This window comes from Siphateles boraxobius, unplaced genomic scaffold (genome assembly GCF_051911475.1).
Source record: "Siphateles boraxobius isolate OS27281-9 unplaced genomic scaffold, OSU_SipBor_1 70, whole genome shotgun sequence".
Taxonomy (NCBI): Eukaryota; Metazoa; Chordata; class Actinopteri; order Cypriniformes; family Leuciscidae; genus Siphateles; species Siphateles boraxobius.
The window spans coordinates 2049218-2076541 of record NW_027509198.1 but is presented as its reverse complement, the minus strand read 5'-3'; the positions used below and the strand labels follow the sequence as shown (position 1 = coordinate 2076541).

The following is a 27324-nucleotide window of genomic DNA, read 5'->3' as shown; positions in this document are numbered from 1 at the left end:
CTCTGACGGCCGGGCTTGAGGAGTCTCTCAGCAGCTCCGCTAAGATCACCCTTCAGGCCATCGGAGCCCAGGAGGCAGCACTCAATGCCATCACTGCACACACGGACAAGCTCAGAGAAGCCATGGACTCACAGGTACACACACACACACACACACACTCACTCACTCACTCACTGCCATCACTGGACACACGGACCAGCTCAGAGAAGCCATGGACTCACAGGTACACACCACACACACACACTCTCTGCCATCACTGCACACACTGACCAGCTCAGAGAAGCCATGGACTCACAGGTACACACCACACACACACACTCTCTGCCATCACTGCACACACTGACCAGCTCAGAGAAGCCATGGACTCACAGGTACACACAACAGACACACACACACACACACACACACACACACACACACTCACTGCCATCACTGCACACACGGACCAGCTCAGAGAAGCCATGGACTCAAAGGTACACACACACACACACACACACACACACACACACACACACACACACACACACACACACACACACACACTCACTGCACACACTGACCAGCTCAGAGAAGCCATGGACTCACAGGTACACACACACTCACTGCCATCACTGCACACACTGACCAGCTCAGAGAAGTCATGGACTCACAGGTAAACACACACACACACACACACACATCTGACCAATCAGAGTAGAGCAGACCAATCACAACAGACTGGGCCATCTGACCAATCAGAGTAGTGCAGGCTCTCGGAAAGGAGGAGTTTAAAAACCGAATCCTTATGTGAGAAAGAGCTGATGCTGCAATATATAATGAGAAAATAGTGTTTCCAGTTATGTGTGCCATGTGCATCAGACGTTACAGAGTGTGTGAGACGTCTGAGGCTGTGACGAGATGTTTCCTGTGGTCATAACACGCTTGTGTGTGTGTGTGTGTGTGTGTGTGTGTGTGTGTGTGTGTGTGTTCAGACTCCTCCAGATGAGAAGTCTGCTCAGTGGAAAGCTCTGACTGAAGCTCTGAGCGAGAGAACCAGAGCTGTGGACGAGGCTGGAGACGCCCTGCTGAAAGCCAAGTGAGATCATCATCATCATCATCACACACACACACACACACACACACACACACACACACACACACACACACACACACACACACACAGATATAGAGGAAGACACTGTGACTGGAGCCTTGCTTCACACTATAAGCTGTTTTATGTCATGTTAATGTTGCATCACTGCCAGTCAAAACTCTCTTCCGCTCACCAAGGCTGTATTTATTTTATTAAAAATACAAAAAAAATTTAATATTGTGAAATATTATGATTATTTAAAACATCAGTTTTCTATTTGTATATACTTTAAAATAGGGGTGCGCCGATCCGATACTCAGTATCGGTATTGCTCCGATACTACCAATATTTGCCGGATCGGGTATCGCCAGACGAGACCATCCAAATCCGATCCGATATTGTAGCCTACGAATGTTATTGTTATACAACACAAAAGGCACAGAAACATCATAAAGCACCATAATGTTTTTGTGTTCTGTATTCCAAGATTTCTGAAGCCATTACATATAGTTTAATGTGAGGTACAGATTTAAATCGTTAAATTAATCTTCACCTAAGTCAGTGTTTCCCCTACAATGTATTCAGCAGCGGCGCAGCGCCGCCGCTGGATTTTCAGCGCCGCTGTAAAATCTTTCCATGATCAGTAATATCACGACATTCTCTTCATTCACGTACACACCTAAAAACACTGAGACATGGCGACCGGCGGCGCTGCATGCGGTGGCTCTGAATCCACTTGTAAACAAGGAGGAAAGAGCCACATATGGAAATATTTTCAATTAGACTAATGTCACGTTGCCATAAGGGGCCGTTCACATAGCGCGTTTTTTGCGCGTGCAAATTCATTATTTCAAATGCGGCCGGCGCGCTCTTTTTCCCAAGCGCGCCTCTGTTCATGGTTGCATAGCAACGACAGACGCCACGGGAGAGCAAGCGCTTGTGGAAAGGAGAAAGCAGTACAAACTGCGCTCTCCATGAGGACGAGGAAGTATCACCTACTGCTCATAGTCCTGATAGTTAAAGTTAAATCATATTTAATTTTTCAGATGAGTCTACTAAACTTGTTGGTGTCCTTCAGAAATCATTCTAATATGATATGTGATGCTCTTTTCTTTTTTTTTCAAAGATTCTTTGATTAATAAAAAGTTAAAAAGAACATCATGTAATAATATTTCACAATATTAGGCTACTGTTTTTTCTGTTTTTTTTTTAATTAAATAAATGCAGGCTAGATGAGCATAAGACTTCTTGCAAAAACAAAAAATACCCCCACAATCATTCAATTACCAAAGAGCCTTATAGATCTTCTATGAAAAGCCCAGACGAATTAAGTGCTCACAGATTGGGTGTGGCCTTTCCCATTAAGATAAAATTTTCAATAAATTGTAAATAATCTTTTTCTGGGTTGTGCTGTTTCATTTTTCCCCTAAACAATTTCTACCAAGCTGAAAATGAACACAAAAGAAAAACATGAATAATCCTGTCTAAAATTATAAAATTAAGGTTTCTGTTTGTGACTGCAGTTCAAGGTACGTGCTGCAATAATCATGCCTTGAATCAGTTGATGGTATGTCATATTTGTTTTTCTTAAAATGTCCATTTCTATCCACAAAACTTGCCAGAAGTCATGGTTTAAGGGTTTTTAAAAAAAAAAAATCTTCCAGGGTGCATGCCCCCGGACCCCACCACACGCGGCTTGGTAACAACCTCGGGCACATAACAGCACCGCTGCTGGAAACATTTCTAGGGGAAACACTGTAAGTGCTTCCCTCCGCTGCGGCTGTCAGTCATTCTCAGCACTCAAACAGCGCGTCGTGCTCGGGTAAAACAGTCAACATGATGAAACACTCTCCAAGATGAGTCAATGCTCCTATTATTATACTGTAGATATGTAGATAAAGGTCTATGGTTTGCATAAAAGGACTTTAACTTGCTGGAGTTTCACATGTTACTGTCTACCGGGTGTCTGTCAGATCACAACACAACTCCTCAGTGATCACAACACTGGAGTAGAGAGCGATATAATTGCTCTTCACACGCACATTCACTGAAATTTAAAACTGTTAAAAGGCTCAAACTAATGAATAAATAAGTAAATATCTTCCCTTTGTGCTTTGAACTTTTCAATGCGAGGCGCTGCCGCCGTGACTCCATGTTGCTTCGAGCGCATCGTTCTGCGCACGGGATGCGCATAAGGTTTCGTGCCGCTCTGAATTGGAGCCTTCCATATTACAATACTTTTGCAGAATGGCAGTTTATTGATAGCCTTAGTTGTTCAGTCCAATCTATGTATCATATGTTGCTGCTCCATTAAAAAGTTGCGCTTAAAATTTTAAAATAAATGTCTTTTAATTATATAGTATATATTTTGTCTGTATTGTTTTACAAAGTAAGGAAAATAATGTTTAAGTCAAGCTTTGATGCCTTTAACAAAATAATAATCCCAGTCTCTTCCCCACAGTGAGGCATACAGATACAGTTTATTAGGTAATTTGGCACTGTTTTTTTAATTATTATTTTAGTATTGGATCGGTATCGGCCAATACTGAGTCCCAGGTATCGGAATCGGTATCGGAGGCAAAAAAAGGCGGATCGTGCCACCCCTACTTTAAAATAACAAAACCTTTCTATATTAGATAAATGCTGTTTTTTTAAACTTTCTATTCATCAAATAATCATCAATCATAAATGTTTCTTGATCATCAAATCATCATATTATAGTGATTTCTGAATGATCATGTGACACTGAAGACTGGAGTAATGATGCTAAAAATACAGCTTTGATCTCAGCTGTGCTATATTCACATAGAAAACAGCTGATTTACATTAGAATAATATTTCACAATATTACTGTTTTTTTGTTGTTGTTGTATTTCTAATCAAATAAATGCAGCCTTGGTGAGCAGAAGAGACTTATTTAAAAAAAACATTTACTGGGTGAAAAAGTTAAAACGTTTTTCCCTCCTGGCAGTTCGACTGTTTTCTGGAAGGCACATTTTGTCAGAAATTCAATGTGTGTGTGTGTGTATTTACCAACGTCAAATGAAATATGCTGCACAGAGAAAGGCTGAACCGTTCTGTTTGGTTTATTCCTGTTCTGTGTGTGTTTAGAGGAGAGCTAGAAAAGCTTCGTGAAGTGATAAACAGCGCAAAACAAACCAAGATAGACTCGGCGAGACCGCAGATCCTGGCGGCGGAGGAGAACCTGCACAGCATGATCGTGGATCTGGACAAAGTAGTGACCAAGGTGACTGTCTTAATCTGACGGTGTTAGTGTGCTTTGAAGAAACCAAGCATTATTCAGACACCAGATATCATTTTTGATATTTTTTTACTAGTGTGCCGGACACTATAGTTCATTTATGTAAGTGAGGAGAGCAGAATCAGTTTCGGTTTAGTTTATTTCTAAAACACACTTAATGACAGCAACAAGGCTGAAAAAATTGTGCAGCTGCATTTTGAACCATTTGTACATTTGTGTTTTAGATATACCATAGTAGATGGAGGTGCAATAATCCAGCCTAGTCATATTAAAAGTGTGGATTGGGACTTCCAGAGACTTCTCGGATAGAAACGGCTTAATTTTAGCAAGCAAGCGGAGATGAAAGAAACTAGAACCAATCACAGAGCTAATATGTTTATTAAACTTAAGGGAATAAATAAAGTAAACTGTGACATATTATACCCAAAAATTCTTCATACAGTGACTAACAGCAAAATTAATGAAATTTGGGACCAAAAATGATTCAGACTCTTTGAGCTGATGATGTTTTGCTGAAGTGTTTTTCTGTAATTGCTAATGCATATTTTTACAGCACAGACTGAACAACATGAAGCATTGCTTGGTGATTGGTTGAGCTAAACTGGTATTGTCTAATTGTGTTATGTAATTTTAACAGCTGACAGATATTCAACATAATTCATGTGTGAGACAGTCCAACAGAAGGATGGACAAAACCAGTGAAATATCAACTGATTTAATAACTCATTTTATTACCATTTTCCGAACTATAGCGAATAAACTGATCATGTGAGAAATGTTGAAGTGTCTGAATACATTTTGGTTTGAGTGTATAAATGAGAATAGAGCCTGTAATCCCTTTAGCTTTATACTCAGAGACGCATCAGTGTGTCCTGTCTGGAGTGTGTGTCTCACACCTGTGTGTGTGTGTGTGTGTGTGTGTGTGTGTGCAGGTGCAGACGGCGCAGTCCGAGGCGAAGGTCGTGTCTCAGTACAGTGAGCTGGTGAACGAAGCAAAAGCTCAGTTCCAGCAGGAGCTCGCCAACATCACACCTGAGATCCAGGCCAACTGGAAGGGACTCGGTAAGATATCACACACACACACACACACACACACACACACACACACACACACACACACACGACCTGTTTACTAGGGGTGGGAATCTTTTGGCACCTCACGATTCGATTCAAATGATTCTCGAATTTTAACCATATTTCGATTCGATATGTGCATTGATTTAATTGTAGTTTACTGTTTTGTGTTACTTTTCTTATTTAAATGCGGTAGACAGTAAAAAAAAAGGTTTCCTTTTTTTCCCATTTTAGTCGACCCAATATTATAAAACAAAAGCCCTTTAAGCTGATTGCAATCATTAATTTTTTTCTTATTAACATTAATGAAACTGAAGGCAACAGTTTATGAGGCTGCTGTCCCTTTAAGAATGAATGCACTGATCTAATATACTGTTACACATCCGATATTCTCCCATTGTTTTCATTCGCGTAGGACATGACAGACTCTGTTTACAGTGAATAATCATCATCATGTGCATTTTGACATAATTGTGTGTAGCTGTGAAAGAGTGAATTTGCGATTGCATGCGAGACGCTTCATCTGTGTGTCCGTCAGCGCCAGCACCGCATTCAGTCCTTGTTCACGGCTTACTGAGATAAACCTCAATAATTTTAACTAACTTTGAGCAGTACTGTGAAGTTAAAGAAGTGTAACACTTTAGAAAATAGATATTTGAAATTTGTGAATCAATACAAATCGGTAGAAGATAAAATTGCAATTCATATGTGAATCGATTTTTCCCACAACTCTACTGTTTACTCCTGGTATTGAGATGTATTTTGGTTGACAAAAACACAAAAAAGTGGACGACACTAACACCAGTTTAAACGGGTCGGAAAAGCTTTGAGCTCGTCCACTTTCCACCACTTCCAGAGGTAGTTGGAAACAGTGTAAACGGTCATGTGGTCGAGTGTGTTCAAACAGCCACAAAACACCGTCTACTCTCCGTCTACTGATCTAATGCGGGAACATTATGGGAAGAGCTCCAACCAGACGGGATTTACACTTGCGTGTAAGCGTGGGAGGATGCGGTAGATGAGGCATATGAGAGGAAGAAACTGCGGTATGCTCATCTGGCCACTGAAGCAGAGCAGCGAGGATGGAGAGTCCAGGTTTATCCAGTGGAAGTGGGTTGTCGAGGTTTTGTGGCACACTCCACAACCCGGTTCCTCAGAAACGTCGGATTCAGTGGCCAAGAGTTGCGTCGCACAGTAAAGAACTTATCTGAAGCAGCAGAAAGGAGCAGAAACTGGCTGTGGTTGAGACGGAAAGATACTAGCTGGCTGTGTACAGGCCGCCATGCTACGGTTTCGTAGAATTCTTGAAAACTTGAAGAGTCTGTTGGTTTATTTGTATAGGTTGTATAGTATTTACAGTCATTACGTTCCTGTGTATATTGCGTGAATGACGGGTGGTTGGGCAGATTTTGTGTTTTGCGGTAGGTGGTATGCCATACGGAACCGTTGCCACTGAAACTGCATATTAACGCACCAGTGGGGCTCGACAGCCTTAGTCAAACGGGTTGGCGCGTATGGTTGGGTTGCGGAGAGATTGTGAGATTGTGGTCAGGTCTCAGCAGCAGGAGGGAAGTAGAGGTCAGTAAGCTGGGCTGAGTTGAGTGGGGGACGGAGGGGGTGACTCTGGGACGACAGAGTTACTTGAGCCCTCTTGAGGTGTCGTGGGCTAGTCGACGAAACACTGAGGACGGAAGGTGCCCACTTGAAGACCTTAGAGATGTTCCCTACTCAGCTCAATCCAGACGGTTGTCATGGGAAGACCGCACTGTGGTTGCAGCCGTTGTGTGTGCTGACGCGCAAATACACTGCAGCTATTAACACCAGACAGAAGATTCACGTCACCAGATGGAAAGAAGCGTAAATGGATGGAGAAGCATAGGTTACTGTAAAGCTACGTCTTAGTTGGTGCTTATCTTGGCGAAAGCCGAGTACAAATCAGCATGAAGTTTTAACATCTACTCTCGTGTAATGGAAATCATTATTATCTCATAACGTTTTGATCATTTGGGTAATTTTTTTGTAATAACTCACACACAGCACAGGGAGACTTTATTTAATAATTGAACTAGTTTTACCAAAAAAGAGACATGTAAACATGCAGTAGTAAAATAAGAACAAATAAACAAATGATAGCAGAAATAAATACAATATAATAAACAGACACCTGAAATGAACAGGGCTTTAAGTTATTCAGCCAGATCCAACAGTATAATCAGGTGGAAATACTACAGAAATGAAAGTAATCAAAGTTTTCATTATAAAAATGAAAGTTACAAAATTAAATGAAAGTTACAAAAGTTATTAAGCCGTTTTTCTTTCTTTTGCGGCAGGTTTATTAAGCTGCTGTCAGTTTAAGAGTTAGGCACTGATCCACTATACTGTTATATAACATGCAATTTCTCTCAACTATTTACGTCCCAAAACTGACTGTATTTACCTGGATACTTTGTGATAAGCAATAGGCAATAAACCACGAAAAATAAGTAAAGTTTGCACTTGCGATCTATTTGAGGGAGCTTTATGAGAGCGGCACTTAGGGTTGGGAATCAGTTTCTTGAGATCAGGAATCTGATACTTGTTATAAAATTATAATGTTGATTCCTCTTATGGATTTCTTAGTGAGATTTGGATGTGAGTTTCCAGCATTAAGCGTGAGACTCTTGCGCTGTTTTCTGTCTTCAGGCGTGTGTATCAGTATACTGGATCAGTGCAGCTCTTAAAGTGACAGCACTAATATTCCTGCGTCTCTATAATAACACTAATCTAACAACACAAGACAGAGAACATTCACTCCTTCTTCACTCACGAACTTCTGTAACTATATTTATAATGGAGATTTTATTAATAAAGTGCAGTGTTATTTTACATTTGATTCGTTTCTGATCCTGAATACATGAAAATCTTAAAACAGTTTATTTCAATCGTATCTTTGTTCAGTTGTATTTATTTGATTCAATTTGTTAATTGTCTTTAATGATGCTTGAAGTTTATATTACTTAGTCTAGTTGTTTTTCTATAGTATTTTTAAACCACAGGCAAACGCTCCTAGTGTAAGTGTTCTTTATCCTGTTGATTTGTGTTCATGATATTCAGCTACAGTTAAAGGTTTTGTAATAAGACTAAATGTGAGTTACTTTAGCTTATTGGAATCGAAATTAGGAATCAATGAACTATGCCCAACCCTAGCGGTACTTATATAGATCAATGATGCGTGCCCTTTTGTTGTGTTTGCCAGCGGGAAAGCTGAGCGCCGATGATCTGAACTCCCTGATTGCTCACGCGCACCGGCGCATCGACCAGCTGAACCGCCAGCTAGCGGAGCAGCGCGTGCGTGAGCAGATCCACATCGAGACGGCGCTGGAGCAGCAGAAGCTGGAGGACCAGAGAGCGCAGGAGAGAGCCGTGGCGTCAGCACTCGAGCACAGCCGAGAGGACATCCGGATCCAGCAGGAAAAGAAGGTGCTGCGACACACGCTAAACACACTAAACAACCTCACACGCTAACACGCTAAACACAGTCACACGCTAACACACTTAACACCCTCACAAGCTAAACACGCTCACACGCTAAACACACTCACACGCTAAACACACTAAACAACCTCACACGCTAAACACGCTAAACACACTCACACGCTAAACACACTAAACAACCTCACACGCTAAACACACTCACACGCTAAACACACTAAACAACCTCACACGCTAAACACACTCACACGCTAAACACACTTAACACCTTCACAAGCTAAACACGCTCACACGCTAAACACACTCACACGCTAAACACACTCACACGCTAAACACACTAAACAACCTCACACGCTAAACACGCTAACACGCTAAACACACTCACACGCTAACACACTAAACAACCTCACACGCTAAACGCACTCACACGCTAAACACACTAAACATCCTCACACGCTAACACGCTAAACACACTCACACGCTAACACACTTAACACCCTCACAAGCTAACCACGCTCACACGCTAAACACACTCACACGCTAAACACACTAAACAACCTCACACGCTAAACACACTAAACAACCTCACACGCTAAACACACTAAACAACCTCACACGCTAAACACACTCACACGCTAAACACACTAAACAACCTCACACGCTAAACACACTCACACGCTAAACACACTCACACGCTAAACACACTTAACACCCTCACAAGCTAAACACGCTCACACGCTAAACACACTCACACGCTAAACACACTCACACGCTAAACACACTAAACAACCTCACACGCTAAACACGCTAACACGCTAAACACACTCACACGCTAACACACTAAACAACCTCACACGCTAAACGCACTCACACGCTAAACACACTAAACATCCTCACACGCTAACACGCTAAACACACTCCCACGCTAACACACTTAACACCCTCACAAGCTAACCACGCTCACACGCTAAACACACTCACACGCTAAACACACTAAACAACCTCACACGCTAAACACACTAAACAACCTCACACGCTAAACAACCTCACACGCTAAACACACTAAACAACCTCACACGCTAAACACACTCACACGCTAAACACACTAAACATCCTCACACGCTAAACACGCTAACACGCTAAACACCCTCACACGCTAAACACACTTACACGCTAACACACTAAACACCCTCACACGCTAAACACCCTCACACGCTAAACACCCTCACACGCTAACACACGCTAAACACACTCGCACGCTAAACACACTCGCACGCTAAACACACTAGCACGCTAAACACACTCGCACGCTAAACACAGTCACATGCTAAACACACTCACACGCTAAACACACTCACACGCTAAACACACTCGCACGCTAAACACACTCGCACACCCTCACACGCCCTCACACGCTAAACACGCTAACACACTAAACACCCTCACACGCTGAACACGCTCACACGCTAAACACACTCGCACGCTAAACACACTAAACACCCTCACACGCTAAACATGCTAACACGCTAAACACCCTCACACGCTGACACACGCTAAGCACACTCACACGCTAACACACTAAACACACTCGCACGCTAAACACACTAGCACGCTAAACACACTCGCACGCTAAACACAGTCACATGCTAAACACACTCACAAGCTAAACACACTCGCACGCTAAACACACTCGCACGCTAAACACACTCGCACGCTAAACACACTCGCACGCTAAACACACTCGCACGCTAAACACACTCACACGCTAAACACACTGGCACGCTAAACACACTGGCACGCTAAACACACTGGCACGCTAAACACACTGGCACGCTAAACACACTGGCACGCTAAACACACTGGCACGCTAAACCCTCACACGCTAAACCCTCACACGCTAAACCCTCACACGCTAAACCCTCACACGCTAAACCCTCACACGCTAAACCCTCACACGCTAAACCCTCACACACTAAACCCTCACACGCTAAACCCTCACACGCTAAACACACTCACACGCTAACACACTAAACACACGCTAAACACACTCACATGCTAACACACTAAACACACTCACATGCTAACACACTAAACACACTCGCACGCTAAACACACTCGCACGCTAAACACACTCGCACGCTAAACACACTCGCACGCTAAACACACTCGCACGCTAAACACACTCGCACGCTAAACACACTCGCACGCTAAACACACTCGCACGCTAAACACACTCGCACGCTAACACACTAAACACACGCTAACACACTAAACACACGCTAAACACACTCACATGCTAACACACTAAACACACTCACATGCTAACACACTAAACACACTCGCATGCTAAACACACTCGCACGCTAAACACACTCGCACGCTAAACACACTCGCACGCTAAACACACTCGCACGCTAACACACCAAACACACTCGCACGCTAACACACTAAACACGCTAAACACACTCGCACGCTAACACACCAAACACACTCGCACGCTAACACACTAAACACACTCACACGCTAACAGTGAGTGTTCAGTTTTCAAAAACTAAAACAGTAACGTATCCCAGCATTTGAGCTTCTTCTGCTCATCAAGGCTGCATTTATCTGATCAAAAATACAGTAAACAGTGTAATATAACTTATTTTCTGACCATAAATATGATTTTTTAGGAATTTCAAACTTAAGAATGACTTTGGTTGGTTTGTCGTTGTACTGATGCTACAAAGTCTGTCAATGAAGTTTTGCCATGTATGCCATTTTTCCCAGTGATTATGCCTGTCTTGGAATTTATATAATTATAATAACCGTATCATTTCCAGATATCATTGCTATTTTTTCTTTTTTTGTTGGTAACACTTTATTTTGCTGGTCCCCTTTAGACATTCTGTTAACTAGAAGTAACTTTGCAACTACATGTCAACTTATTCCACGAACCCCTAGAAGTACTGATCCTCTAATGCGAGCTAGTTGACATGTAGGAGCAATGATGTCATATAACAGAATATCTGAAGGGGACCATCAAAATAAAGTAACCTTTTTTTTTGTAAAGAATTTTTTATTAAAGATAATTTGAAAAATTGTAATAAATATTAAATATACATTTAGATAAAAGAATTATAAAAAAAAGGATTGTCAACACCCTCAGCGCCAAAGATAAATACAGTAAAAACAGTAATATTGTGAAATATTATCCGAATGTAAATATATAGTGAAGTGTAATTTATTCCTGACAGCTGAATTTTCAGCATCATTACTCCACCTTGAGAAAGCCTGGCGAGAAATGTTGACACAGATTTAATAGCATGGAGCAGTTTTAAAGCTTAAAGGTGTGTGTGTGTGTGTGTGTGTGTGTGTGTGTGTGTGTGTGTGTGTGTGTGTGTGTGTGTGTGTGTGTGTGTGTGTGTGTGTGTGTGTGTGTGTGTCAGCTCCAGGAGGTGCGTGAGGTACTGGAGGCTGAGATGAGGACTCAGCTGAGGCGTCAGGCGGCGGCTCACACTGATCACCTGAGGGACGTGCTGAAGGTTCAGGAGCAAGAGCTGCGCCAGGAGGCTCAAGAGGTACACACACACACATATATCAAGCGTTCATTAACAATTAAAGGAGTTCTTCACTCCAAGAATGGGATGGGCTACCAGTTTGACTGACTCGAGCGTTGTGCTTTGAAAGCTGAGACTCAGTTTTTTTTATATCAAAAGTAACAAATTCTGTCAGTTTCATCAATTAATTCAGTCAGTAAATGTGTGTTTGTGTGTCTTTAATGTGTGTGACTGATGAACTGATCATCTCTTCCTCTTTACTACTAGTTACAGCAGCAAATAAACATCAGAAGATACAGAACAACTTCCTGAATCAATCATGTGTCATATAATCCATCAATCAGTGTTTCAACCGCTGAAAGACGTCAATAAAACAATATAACGTCACTTTTACCTCAGAAAATCTGTTTAATAACCATAAACTCGATAGTCAGATGGAAAAATAACTAAAGAGGAGCATTTTGATAAATATATGTATCATTACTACTATATTTTTACTTAACCTGTTGCCTTCATTATTTAATATATGCTTGAATAGATCTGTCATGAAAACTGGTTTTTAATTTAAACATTTATATTCCGACAAGAAATTGGAGTAGAAACATAATTATATAATTTTTTTTTATAAACATGCCTTTTGTAGAATTTAAATGTTTGTTTACAAATCATTTTTTTATTTGAATCTACATTTGATTTATTTATTATTAAACTTTATTTTCAGTTTCGGTTAAGTAAAAAAAAAAAAAATTGTATTATTATTTAGAAAAGTTACAGTATACATTATTCAACATTCATGAATGTAAATGTGCCTAAATCAGCCCGGAGGCTAGTTTACATCGATAGTTCCTTTGCCAGATGTTATTAGGCCTAAAACTAGAGAAGAGGGTAAAACAATAACAACAATAATGGAACATATAAAACATTACTTTTGGTTTTGGTGTTTCTGTAAAAAAAAAAAAAAAAACAGTGCAACACCCTAGCAACCACCCAGAATACCCTAGCAACTGCCTAAAAACCACCCAGAATACCTTAGCAACCACCCAGAACACCCTAGCAACACACTAGCAACTACCCAGAATTCCCTAACAACTGCCTAAAAACCACCCAGAACACCTTAGCAACTGCCCAAAACACCATAGCAACCACCTAGCAACACACTAGCGAACACCCAGAATGCCCTAGCAACTGCCTAGTAACACCATAGCAACCACCCAGAACACCCCAGCAACCACCTGAACAACATGAATAAGGCATATCTCAGCACCAGAACATAGTACAGACATGTTTGTTGGCTCGTATGCAATCATGTACCTCACTCTAGCAACCGATGGCGAGTTTTGCCACTGCAAGCACTACATTTTCTTCAGGAAATGTACATTCTAGTTGTTGTTATTCTCTGACCCTCTTCTCTAGTGTTTTGTTTCTGTTTCTGATGCTACTTCATTTTAGAAGCATCACTAATCCATTATTTCCATAACTATCTCTAGTGTTCTCCATTTGTACTGAATCAGTATTGAAAAGAGATGATGATATCCATCTAAACGTGTGTGTGTGTGTGTGTGTGTGTGTGTGTGTGTGTGTGTGTGTGTGTGTGTGTGTGTGTGTGCAGGTCCTGAGCAGTAAGATGATGGAGCAGGAGACTCATTACCGCAGACTGACCCAGGAGCAGCTGGACACCTTCACGCTGGACATGAACGCAGCGTACGCCCGTCTCAAGGGCATCGAGGAGGCCATCGACAGTAAGCCTTCGTTAACTCGCTCTTCAAACACACACACACACACACACACACACACACACACACTGCTGGGAGAGAGGAATATGGTCTGTGATGCATATTTTAGATAATAGACAAAAAGAGTTATGTCTTTTGAGGCTTTCTGTTCAAAATGTAATTTATTCGACAGAAAACAGCATGACAACATTATCAAAGCAATCCCACAATCTATAATTCAGATGTCTTTTTAAACGTACTTTAAAGTAATGTAACCCTTTTATTCCTAAGCTTTTGGGAATGGAGTTTCTCTCACTCACCTACATTTACCCAATATTACAATTCGGAAAGCCTTTCAGGAATTATATCCTTTTTCTTCAAATAAAAATGCAATGTTTCAATATTTTTTCAGTGTTGAAGTTAAGATTTTAAGAACAAAATATCTTAAATTTCCAGTTGCACCAAAAGCAAAGGAAGCGCACTTTAAAACTCTGAATGGAGTGTATCCATCCAGAAAATGTTTAAGATGTCGATTTGGTCTTGATGTTAACAGTTGCTCTTTTTGTGTTGATCCGACTGAAACAACAGAACATCTGTTTTGTGATTGTAAATTTGCCTGTGCCTTTTGGGTGGATTTGCATTACTGTTTATTTCGTAAACTTGAAGATTTACCTGTATTAACAAAGGAAATTATAATATTTGGCATTTTTATGACAGATGAAACGCATGACGTGGCAGTTAACACATTTCTTAATCTTAGGAAATTCTTTTTACACAAGATTAGATTCCTGAAAACACTTCCAAACTTTTACGTTTTTCATAATGAACTGTGCCATTACTTCTTATCGTTGAAATTAATGACGAAAAAGAAAGGCTTAATCTTATCTTCTTTGATAGAGGATCTTAAACTTGCTGAAAACCCCTAGTCTTTTATTTATTTAAATGTATTTTATTGTATTTCTTTAGTTTACTTGCTTTATTTATATTCTTATGTTATGGTACTTGTCTGTTGTCTGATTGAGACATTTAATATTTTGTACCAAGCCAATTATGGTTGTTAATATTGTTCAATAAAGGCTTGCGTTTGACCTGGGATTGATGTGTCTCTCTCTTGTCTCGAAGGTCATGTGACTGCTGAGGACGAGGCCCGCAAGGCTCACCAGTTGTGGCTTTCCGTAGAGGCTCTGAACTACACGCTGAAGTCCGCCGGTGCCGACTCCCCCACCGAGCCTCTAGAGGGCGCTGTGCTCGCCATTAAAGAAACCTGTGCGGAGAACGAGTTCGCCCAGGCACTAGCCACCGCCATTCCCGAAGAGTCTCTGAGCCGAGGCATCTACAGCGAAGCTAGCCTCCGCGCGCGCTTCTACGACATCCGCCGGCTCGCGCGCCGCGTGGCGCTCATCGACGAGACCCGCAACAGCCTTTACCAGTACTTCCTATCCTACCTGCAGTCCGTCCTTCTGTTCGAGAGGCAGCAAGAAGCGCCGCCGGCGAAACTAGCGGCCGAGGATCTCGACACGTTCAAGCTGCTCGCCTATGCTACGTACAGCATCGAGCGCGGAGACCTGGAACTAGCCGCGAAGTTCATCAACCAGCTACGCGGCGAGTCACAGCGTGTGGCGCAGGACTGGCTCAAAGAAGCCCGGCTCACGTTAGAAACCAAGCAGGTGATCAGCCTGCTCTCGGCGTATGCTAATGCCGTGGGCTTGGGCACCACGCAGGCCCCTTAGCCACACCCACATGACACCCCATTGGCCACACCCACATGTCCCTTGGCCATACCCACATGTCCCTTGGCCATACCCACATGCATCATAGCCACACCCACTATGCAGAGATTATGTAAATTACGAGGTGTGTCATTTGCCGCTGTTAACGGAGCCTTCTGCTCAGCTGATTAATTTATTAATAGTTTCGTGTGCTAGCCAGAAATCTGTTCGAATTACTTTTGCAGGAAGTCTTTGCCCTCAAAACAGTTCTTAAGTGGCCTACAATCTGGCCTGTAGTTGCACCTCACATACGCGGAGAAACACATCTCGAGGTTTTGTTGATTCTGACAGTGGCGGCACTTAAGTGTATATGCCGCGCGTCTCACGGATGGTAACCTGTTCACCGTTTCACGATGCACGTGTAACGCTTCAGTTTCAAAGTTATATATTTACTGGTTGTTTATTAACCCAGACTGTTGAGAATAATCAGTGCTTTTCTCATTCAGTATTGGAGATCAATAAATCATGGTTGTTGACAAGAATGGCATGTCAGTTATTTGCATGTGTGAGTTTTAAAAACCGTCAGATCTGGTTTAGCAGGAGTTTGTTTTAATTTGAAATCCCCTTTTGGTGAAAATCCAGCTTTTAATGTTGTTTATGTGTCTATGTGGTGTTATTAATATGCTTTAAGACAAACCATGTGTAAATTCATAAGTCGACAGCATTGCTGAGTATTTTCTGCTTAAAACTGCAGTGAACCAAAGACAGTCTCAAAAACACGGTATGAAATCGCTGGTGTTTCTGACGTCACAAACTACCTTGTAACCAATCAGATCAACGTGTGATCGTCAACGAGTGGATCTCTGAGTGAGTGAGTGAGTGGAGGTGGGGCTCATTTGCATATTCATAGAACCGCGCATACTAAATGAGGCAAGGGTGTCGAGTTACATTCAAGATATTTGAAGACATGAAGACTTTTTTTTAAGGATTTTTTTTTATATATATATATATATGTCAATTTGGTGATCAAAGATGAGTTTTAAGGGATATAATTATTGACTACAGGGGGACTTTTCCCATTACATGCAGTTAGGTCCCTATATATTTGGACACTGGCACAATTTGTTTTATTTTAGCCGTTTACCAAAACATGCTCAAATTACTGTTTAATAATGAATGTTAGGAGTGTCCAAATCAACCATTTGATACAGGACTAAAAAATGCATTGGTGAGCTCAGCAACATAAGAAGACCTGGACGTCCAGTGAAGACAACTGTGGTGGATGATGGTAAAGAAAAGCCTTTCACAACATCCAGCCAAGTGAAGGACACTCTCTGTATACACACTGTATCTTTTAACATGCCTTCTGATCTTCATTCATGTTTACTTCATGTTGTAACTAGGTAAGCGGAAGAGATTGGTTCATGTCAAGTCACTTTTATTTATATAGCGGCTTATACAATACAGATTGTTTCAAAGCATCTTAACAGAGATTACAGGAAAATAATGCATTTCAGGTGTTCAGCTGAAGTCACTTCAGTGTTGATTCAGTTCTGTTGTTAATTTAATCTATAAAGCAGTTCTGCAAAAAAAAAGTCATTGTCCAGCTCAGCTTCAGTTCTCATACAGTAGCATCAGTACAGTCAGATCAATAATACTGTTGAAAATTATGTGTCCCCAACTAAGCAAGTGACTGGCATGAACCCAAACTCAAGAATGGAGAAAAAAAACCTTGGGAGAAACCAGGATCAGTCGTTCAGTCCTCCTCTGGCCAATGAATGAACATGGTGTGATTATGATTACAGGTTAGAATTCAGATAGGATTGGAAGCATTAAAATATTAATCCTGTTCCTTCTGCTTGAAGATCGATTCATCACGCCAGTAAGGAGCCGTAGCTGGCCATAGGGTCTGTGTGGAGGACCTGCCTGGTTCTTATGGTCTCTGCTGAGGATCTGTGCTGATGGCTGTCATGTTTAGGGGATTGTCCAGTAGACAGTCTCTGCTGACACTGACAGGGATCCATTGTGGTCGTGTCTAGGGTGCAGGTCCTCCATCGGACTATGGTAACCTCGGGATAATGATGAGGCCAACAAATATTAGCGTAGATGCCATTCTTCTTAGCATGTAACAAGTACATTGGGTGTTATAGGAAGTGTTCCAGGTTCCTGTTGACTTAATTTACGCAGCAATAACAATCATTTAATTGATTTGAATAATAGAAATTGATAATGTGTAATGTGAATGCGAGGTTAAAGAGATGTGTTTTTGGACTAGATGTGAACTGACAAAGTGTGTCTGCTTCCCCTCAGTACTATGACACGGTTGTAAAATCCGGCTGGATCGCCCCAAAGAAGTGTTTTCCGATCAGCGGGTCACGGTCTCTGCGCATTCCCGTCTTTCCGGGTGGCAAAGTAATTTGATTAAATGAAATAGGCTACATTTTCTCATGTGTTAACTCGTTATTTCATCTGACTTCATAAATTAAAAGGTTTTAAAGCTGCAGTTTGTAACTTTTTTGGGTTAAAATAAGATGGCAAATAAGAGCAATATTTTATTGTGTGCTCATTCGGAGTGTGGTGGTAACCTACATAAACAGTGAGAGATTCAGGCGCGACTCAAAGCTGTGGCTGGCGTGACGCTTAGGTGGAGCCGACACGCGCGCTCCATTATGAACAAAAAGAACATAAGATAAGATGGCAAACAAGAGCAGTTTTTTTTCATGTGCATCAAATTGAGTGTCTGCTAGATTTAAAGGGGCATTCGGCAACTATTTTAACCGTTTGGAAATCATTTGGATGGTTTAATAACCTGTTCTGGTGAGAATGGTGACTTCACCCGCTCCCTCCAGCGTTCCCAGGCGGAAAACCAACCTTGCAACATGAGGACTAACATCCCGATAAGTTGGAAATAGGAAGTCTCGTGAGAAGCGAGAACGAGCGAGAAACACAAACTGCTTTACGGCAATTCGACATAAACACACACGCCGCCCTTAATGTGTGTGATTTATTACCCACCTCGGTAGACACACTCCACATGATAAAGTTGGCCGGCTCCGATAATAACAAATGCACATGAGCAGCGGTAGTAAGGGGGAGGAGGGCCGCAAGTGATTTTTTTTTACGACATTGTTGTGAAATATACGCCTCACAGCTGTAGGGGGAGCTCGCTGAGAAAACATGCGACAACAAAAGTGAAAATCAGCGAAGAAATAGCTAGGGTTGCCGAATGCCCCTTTAAACAGTGAGAGATATTGAGGCAGGCGCGACGCTAGGTTGTTGCTGGCGCGACACCTAGTAGGTGTCAAGACTCACGCTCCAGATTAAAACGGCATAAAAAATATAAAGTGGCAAATAGGTAGGCTAAATAAGAGAAGTAAAGCGGGATGCATGTCTATCTGTCTATTTGATCATATGCATGAGTCGGAGTGTCTGGTAGTAAGGCAGGCGAAAAGGTGTTTAGTTAATGGTGAATACTGACCAATTGTGCATACCGTTCTTGCCCACAAGCTACAGGGAATACGAGCTGCATTTTGTTAAAAAAACACCCACTATATTGTGTAAGGTGCCGAGGCAGGCGCATATATCCGTGACGGGTCGAGTGGCAGGCGCATATATCCGTGACGGGTCGAGTGGCAGGCGCAAATATCCGTGACGGGTCCCGAGGCAGGCGCATATATCCGTGACGGGTCGAGTGGCAGGCGCAAATATCCGTGACGGGTCCCGAGGCAGGCGCATATATCCGTGACGGGTCCCGAGGCAGGCGCATATATCCGTGACGGGTCCCGAGGCAGGCGCATATATCCGTGACGGGTCCCGAGGCAGGCGCATATATCTGTGACGGGTCCCGAGGCAGGCGCATATATCCGTGACGGGTCGAGTGGCAGGCGCAAATATCCGTGACGGGTCCCGAGGCAGGCGCATATATCCGTGCGGGTCCCGAGGCAGGCGCATATATCCTTGACGGGTCCCGAGGCAGGCGCATATATCCGTGACGGGTCCCGAGGCAGGCGCATATATCCGTGACGGGCCCCGAGGCAGGCGCATATATCCGTGACGGGTCCCGAGGCAGGCGCATATATCCGTGACGGGTCCCGAGGCAGGCGCATATATCCGTGACGGGTCCCGAGGCAGGCGCATATATCCGTGACGGGCCCCGAGGCAGGCGCATATATCCGTGACGGGTCCCGAGGCAGGCGCATATATCCGTGACGAGTGGCAGGCGCATATATCCGTGACGAGTGGCAGGTGCATATATCCGTGACGAGTGGCAGGTGCATATATCCGTGACGGGTCCCGAGGCAGGCGCATATATCCGTGACGGGTCCCGAGGCAGGCGCATATATCCGTGACGGCCCCCGAGGCAGGCGCATATATCCGTGACCGGACCCGAGGCAGGCGCATATATACGTGACGGGTCCCGAGGCAGGCGCATATATCCGTGACGGGTCCCAAGGCACGCGCATATATCCGTGACCGGACCCGAGGCAGGCGCACATATACGTGACGGGTCCCGAGGCAGGCGCATATATCCGTGACGGGTCGAGTGGCAGGTGCATATATCCGTGACGGGTCCCGAGGCAGGCGCATATATCCGTGACGGGTCGAGTGGCAGGCGCATATATCCGTGACGAGTGGCAGGTGCATATATACGTGACGGGTCGAGTGGCAGGTGCATATATCCGTGACGGGTCGAGTGGCAGGTGCATAAACGTACTACCGCCACATCCGGGAATTTAACTGTCGATTTTGTCCCGCCCCTTTTTAGGGGAAAATAAACTAGACTTCCCATAGATTTCAATACAAATAACGGCACAAAACAACGTCCGTACACAGCCGGCAGTCGTGAACTTAAGAAATCAAACTGTAAAACTGCGGTCTAAGCATCAAACTGTTGTAACAACCCCACACAGTGGTGATATATATTCTAAGATATACTATAATGTATATTATAAGACATAATATATATATTTAAAGATGTTTACTTTCAAAAACGAAGTAAAATCATTCACTGGCTTACGGTTACTCGATGAGGTATGAGTACGACTACGAGTAAATGTCCGGGTAAGTACACCTCTGTGCACTGGGTGGGGTTGTTACACCAATTTGACGCTGGGAGAATGAAGGGAACTGTTTTTAAACTGACCAAATTAAGTTTGTTGATGCATCTTTCACGCTCTATGGCAGGAAGGGTGGACATATAATTACTTGACATTTTTAATCGTAGTGATTTCTTAAGTTATTCACGCCTGCCGGCTGTGTACGACGTTCTTTTGTGACGCTATTTTGTATTGAAGTCTATGGGAAGTCTAGTTTATTTTCCTATATGGGGAGGCTGTTTAGCTCACTCAGGGTGGGTCTACACTAAAACGGCAGTGTCAGTCAATAGTTGTGGGAGGGGCTTGTGCAATGTGATGTCACTTTGCCCCGAATCTGAGAACGGCTTGTTCTGAGACAGTACTTATGATTTATGGGGTTTTTATAAAAAAAGCACTGGGTGGATTTTTATCATTAATTGGGGTGGTTGTGTACACACTGCCAACACACATTTATGTTCAAACACCATGTAAAAGGGAATTTTGCACAATAGGTGCCCTTTAAAATATGTAGATTAGGCTACAGTTTGGATTATTTTTTACAATATCCCATTAATCCTAATAAATGCAATTTCCACTATTTCTATAAAGAACAGCACTTCCTCACATAACGCAGTGAAGCAGCTCCTGCATGTGAGAATAATTGATTCTCAAGCCGTCGATATCAGCAGATTCAGCAGCATCGGCATGGACAGCACCGGGTATCGTCGCACGTAAGAAGGCATATCTTAATGAGCTTCCTAAGGTATGGTTCGGGGAACACGCCTACAAATACTATACCTTTAGTTAAAGGTGCTCTAAGCGATGTCGGGTGACATCACTTCTTGTTGACGTTTAAAGTATTGTCAAACAAAACGAAGGCTAGCTAGACCCTCCCTCCTCCTTATCCGCGCACTAACCCCCCAAACCCCGCCCCCAAATCCTTCTGTTAGGTTATTGGCTGGAACAGTGTGTTATGTTTCGTGGTGCGGGTTAGCCCAGTTTGTTTTTGTTGCCGTGTGTTGAGCCTGGGGTGTCTGCAGAGACCGTGTTTTTTACAGTGTGTTCAGCGGACAGGCAGCTAGCGGATAGTGAGGAGATGTTTGTTGTATGTGATAAAAAATGTTTTGGCCTAAAAAATGTGTGACATCGCTTTGAGCACCTTTAAGTTATACCTTTAGAGTCATCGTAGCGCGCTAAGAGACAACGTTATTGGGAAACGCGGCCCTGATCATTATAGTAACACTGCATTTTTCTCACAAAAGGAATTTGATTACAGTGCCACTCCATGGCCATAATGAATAAATACAACATAATGTACTAAATATGATCAAAACTCATTATATCTTTGGAATAACTTGTCTCATGATTCTTCTCTCCATATATTTCTAAGAATACTTTACACCTTGCCACCATTTTAAACTAATGTCATCAATAACAAAGTTTTCTTCAACAAAACTGGCTCTAATCGTGATCAGATCAAACCTCACAAAACTGATTTTCTAAAAACATTTTCCTGTTGCGTGTTGATGAATTTGAAGCATCAATACAAAAGTATTTTATAATGTTTCTTGTAAAAGTGCATACTAATCAAAAGTTAAAAAGGTATTTGAGGTGATCGATCTTAAAACAACTAAACAGTGTGCTGTCCCTCTGCGGTTTTGAGGATGATCAGGAGATCAAACCTGCAACGTTCCCGTTACTTACTCTGAGCTTTAACTACTAGACTAGACCACTTGAAACATGCACCAAAAGAAATGTCTTGGTAAGACTATTGTACATGACTTTTGTGCATGTTTCGTTTTGGTACTCATGCACTTTGATTCGGTTTGTCTAGTTGAACACACTCATCAAGTGTTAACCACATGGTTTAAGTGTTAAGAGCTCATCTTGTTTAGTGTGATGTGCACAGATGCCTTTAAACCATCCACATTATTATTAGACACGATACCACTCATATTGTAAGAAATGTGTTGGTGCTGCTGCATTTCCAAGAAACGAGATGCATTTTCACACCTCTCTCTTTTCGGCCTGATAAATATCAGTCCAGTGAGCGTCTCAGACACAGCTGATGCTTTCTGTACTCAAACTCAGACTGAGACTCCTTCATTTACACAAGCTCAAGAACAACAACAGGTAAATCTGCATGCTCTTCAAATGACTCAAACACTTAAGTCTAATAGATGGATTTATTATTAATATGCATCTAGTTATTTTGTTTATGCACAGTTTTTCATTATTTGAGTTTGTTTCTTTGTAATTATGTCTTGATCTCTAAAACATGAGTAAAGTGGGTTACTTTTTAATTGATTTATGAAATAATGTTCCCTTGTTGAAGAAGAAAAGTCAGTATTTTGCTAGTTTGTGGTTAATTAGTGGATCATGTTGTTGATTAATGTGAGTATTTACATCTGTGCTGACTTCATGCATTCTCTAAAAACACCAGCTGATTCAAACGCATTGAGGATTGAGAATTTATAAAGGAAAATAATTGTTAGAAAAGATCCTGCAGCATTTGAGACTTGATCTGATGAATCACATTCAGATAGTGACAGGGCTCTCAAGTTTTATCAAAAGTTTAGAGTGAGATTTAGGGGAGGAGCCACCCAAATATTTGCAGCAGCGGTCCCTCGACCCAACCAAATTCGCTTCAATTTTTGCTAGCAGTTCAATTTTGCCTATTGTTCATAATTGACCAGCACAAATGAAAATTATAACAATTGTTAAATCTGATAAAAAGACAAATTCATCCAAATAAAATAAATAGTTATATTTAAAAAATACAAATTTATTGAAAAATAAAAATAAATTTGACCCCAAACAAGCCAGCTGAACATCAGTGCTCAATGTACATAACATTGTGTCATAACAACTTGCCCTGAGCACGTATGTCAAGACCCAAACCCGTCACCTTTACAAGGGTCATCGGATGCCCATTTTCCACAAGTTGGTATGATTCTTTTGGGTCTTCATGTAAAGTTTGTAACATACTTTGGTTAAAATTTCTCAATGGTTGTGTAAAACAACACCCTTTTTACCTCTTCAAAAACAGCTCTGTTCACAGTGACCCGTTTCGGTGCATGTCTCTTTAAATGATAATGAGCAACAACTTTTTGGCTTTTTGAGGATTAAAAAAAAGTGAATGGATTTTTTTTCATTGCATGGTGATTGTGTCCACACTCTGCAAAGACACATTTATTTGCAAATACCATATAAAAGTGTATTTTGCATCCGATGACCCCTTTAAAAGCAGTTGGAGAGTTTTTGAATGCATCAAAAAATAATTTAACACGAATTTGGCTATACTCCTCAACATCAGCTCTCACTGTCTTTGATCACAGGCAAGAGATATCGTCCAGGAATCGTAAAATCAAAATTCTAAAAAAAAATAAAAATAAATGAAGATGTCCGCAAACCGCATTCATCAGATCGTGCTCTTTCAACTTCCACTCCGTGTGTGCGCGTGTTGTCTAGTAACGAACGTGCTTGCAGCGGGAACACATAATTTACCCGGAAACAACTAATTCTAATTTCTGATTGGCTGGTAACTAGCATTTAACTCTGTATAACTCGAGACGGATGCTATGAACTCGGCAGAGAACTTCCCTCCGTTTGCCTGCGTCTCGTCCATGAATTGTATAGCGGGACAAGTTCCCTGACTCCTCAGCGTGAGAAATACAAGGTGTGGCGTGTGAGCGTGTGAACGGGTTGAAATGCGTGTGTCAGACTTGAGAGCCCTGTAGTGACTTTCATTTTCCACCGTGTGTGTTTAATTAACCGAATCTTTTTTCGAGTCATTTAGTTCATTTTGTTCGTTGAATGAACGAAATGACTCGGAAAAAGATTCGTTCATTTTGTTCGTTGAATGAACGAAATGACTCAAAAAAAGATTCGTTCATTTTGTTCGTTGAATGAACGAAATGACTCCAAAAAAGATTTGTTCATTTTGATGAACTAGTTCGAACAGAATCACGAACGTGCATCACATCACAGAACAGAGCAAGGCGAGCATTTGTGCTTATAAAACTTCAACTTTTTTATTTATTTTTGAAATGACCGATCGTTTCGCAAGATAAGACCATTATTCATCGTCTTGTATCGTTTAAAGCCATTTGGAGCTGCACTGAAACTGTCATTTGGTCCTTGGACCGTTTGGTACCCAGTGATGTCCATTATATGGAGAAAAATCCTGGAATATTTTCATCAAAAACCTTAATTTCTTTTCGACTGAAGAAAGAAAGACATGGACATCTTGGATGACATGCCGGTGAACAAATTATCAGCAAAAGTTTTTTAAAAAGTGAACTAATCCTTTAAGCATTTTGAAAAATAGTGCTTTTTTCTTGATTTATAAGCATATCTAATGTGTTTAATAACTGTATTTTCATACTTTATTAATGATCAATTTATAATTATATATATTTATAATACATTTCTAAATTAAGTATTATATTATTTACAAACCAGTTATTTGGGAGTTGTCAGTGGTTCACAAGATCATTTAGAAAGTGTAAGTAAATTATTAATAAACTATTTAAATGTATATTTATCTTAATATATCTTATTTAGACATAGTAATAGTTACTCAGTGTGTTAATAAATGCTTTATTAACTTATTCTATTCCTACTGTAATTCATGGTTCAGGTATAGTTATGAAGCATTTAGTAGAGGTCAGTTACTATTATAAAGTTTTTACAAAAGAGATTTAAAGCCTCAGTTATCTTCTAAACAAACACAACACAGAGTGGTACAGAGAATATAAATATTTATTTCAAGAAGCAAAAAGTGCAACTGTACAACTGTAAACTTGATATAACATGAAAAATAAACCTCTGCTTGTCATAGAAAAGGCAATTGGTGCGAATGCTTTTTCTAAGTAAGTCTAACTTATTCGATTTTTCAGTGTTGACCTACTTTCTCAACCCGCTCTTTTCTCCAGTTTTTCTCAGGATGAGATCTGAGGCTCTTCTCTCGCTCCTGATCATTCTGGCTCTCAGCGACAGAGCAGACTGTCAGAGCTTTAATCAATTCAACCGAAAACACGTTCTCTCAACTCAGTTTAACACCAGGGACAGAAGTGCTTGGTTGAGCTACATACGGAACAACAGACTCTGTGACCGAAGTCATATGTATTCCTTCATCCAGGACAGCGAAGAAAATATAAAAAGAATCTGCACTGACTTGGGCCAAAACATAAGGGATAACATTTACATAAGTACACGCCACTTCCGTGTGTACACGGTTGACTGTGTAAGGACAGGAGGGCAGCGTGTCATTGAAAGATGCACTACAGGCCTATATTATGTAACTGTTGGCTGTCAAATCTTTGGAAATCAAATTCTACCTGTGCACTATGAGGACCGAGTCAATGGAATAGATGTAGGTAGTTGCTTTTAAACCGTGATTTTTTTGAGACTGAAGAACTAGCTGGTGCTTGAAATGTTTCTTTCCAACAGCAAGCATCCCTATAAAAGCTTCCTCTGCAAAGTGCAGTTTGATATTATAAAACAAAATGATCCAATGTACAACTTGAATGCAACGCAAGTCACTTTGAATAAAATCATCTGCCAAAAGCATATATGCCTCATCTCTGTTCTTTTGTGGAGTGATTTTGATTATCTTGGATATGATAAACAATAACACTTTAGATGCTTAAGTCACAAATGATATGTCTGTGTCACACTTTGCTTGCAGCAGGATTAAATAAAACAGTGCTGGATTTAATTGCAGCTGTGTTTTAATAATTCACTCTTTCTCTTCTTCTGAATCAGTTTCTGGTTCAAACATATATGGCTGAATTAAACCAGCTTGCCGTTGTGCAGTGTTTACTACAGTGAAGTTGAGCAAAGTAGTGCTCACTGCAGAGTCAAACGACGTCCAGCGATCTCAGCTGGTGCGAGTGAGTGGAGGCGGGGGCCAATTTCCATATTCATGTCTCGGGGTTAATTTGCATATTCATGGTTCCACATATACTAAATGAGGCAAGGGGAAAAACATTTACATATGTAATTTTAGTGATCAAATATGAGTTTTAAGGGATAAAAGTATTGACCACAGGAGCACTCTATAGGATTTAATATTGACCATTGGTATGATGTAAGCAACAGAGCTACAACTAATACAGTTGGTAATGGGTGTGTTAGATTTATAGTGTACAAATTATCTACCATTGACAATAGTAAATAGTATTGTGGCACCGAGGGGCCCCCAAATAAAATTCTGCTTTTGGCCTCATAAAGGCTTGGGTCGGTCCTGCCTGTGATTGAGCACACACTCCTGTCGGTCTAGCTAGACTTTGTGCAGTTGAGCGCTTCCTCAGAGGTCAGGTACTTATGCCCTTCCCATTGGTGGGAATCTCGAACACGAGATGATGAAAGAGAACCGACCATAAAATGAACTATATTAATTT

General features: G+C 41.5%; 1 protein-coding gene and 1 long non-coding RNA gene across 6 annotated transcripts in view; both read left to right on the top strand.

Annotated features, from left to right (window-relative positions):
* immt (inner membrane protein, mitochondrial (mitofilin)) overlaps positions 1-16381 on the top strand; it is a 33960-nt gene extending 17579 nt beyond the window's left edge. For 2 of the 5 annotated variants that reach the window (XM_077217208.1, XM_077217209.1), the window contains 8 exons: positions 1-134; positions 972-1075; positions 4184-4319; positions 5267-5396; positions 8644-8867; positions 12311-12442; positions 14031-14160; positions 15256-16381. In XM_077217208.1, coding sequence (XP_077073323.1) covers positions 1-134; positions 972-1075; positions 4184-4319; positions 5267-5396; positions 8644-8867; positions 12311-12442; positions 14031-14160; positions 15256-15863 — 1598 coding nt within the window. In that variant the 3' untranslated portion in view covers positions 15864-16381. The other 3 variants (XM_077217212.1, XM_077217210.1, XM_077217211.1) reach the window with 3 other exon arrangements.
* A 6594-nt stretch (positions 16382-22975) lies between these two features.
* LOC143724262 (uncharacterized) lies at positions 22976-26491 on the top strand. The gene is made up of 2 exons (XR_013197301.1): positions 22976-23050; positions 25865-26491. It is a non-coding gene; the product is annotated as an uncharacterized LOC143724262 (long non-coding RNA).
* Positions 26492-27324: the final 833 nt, after the last annotated feature.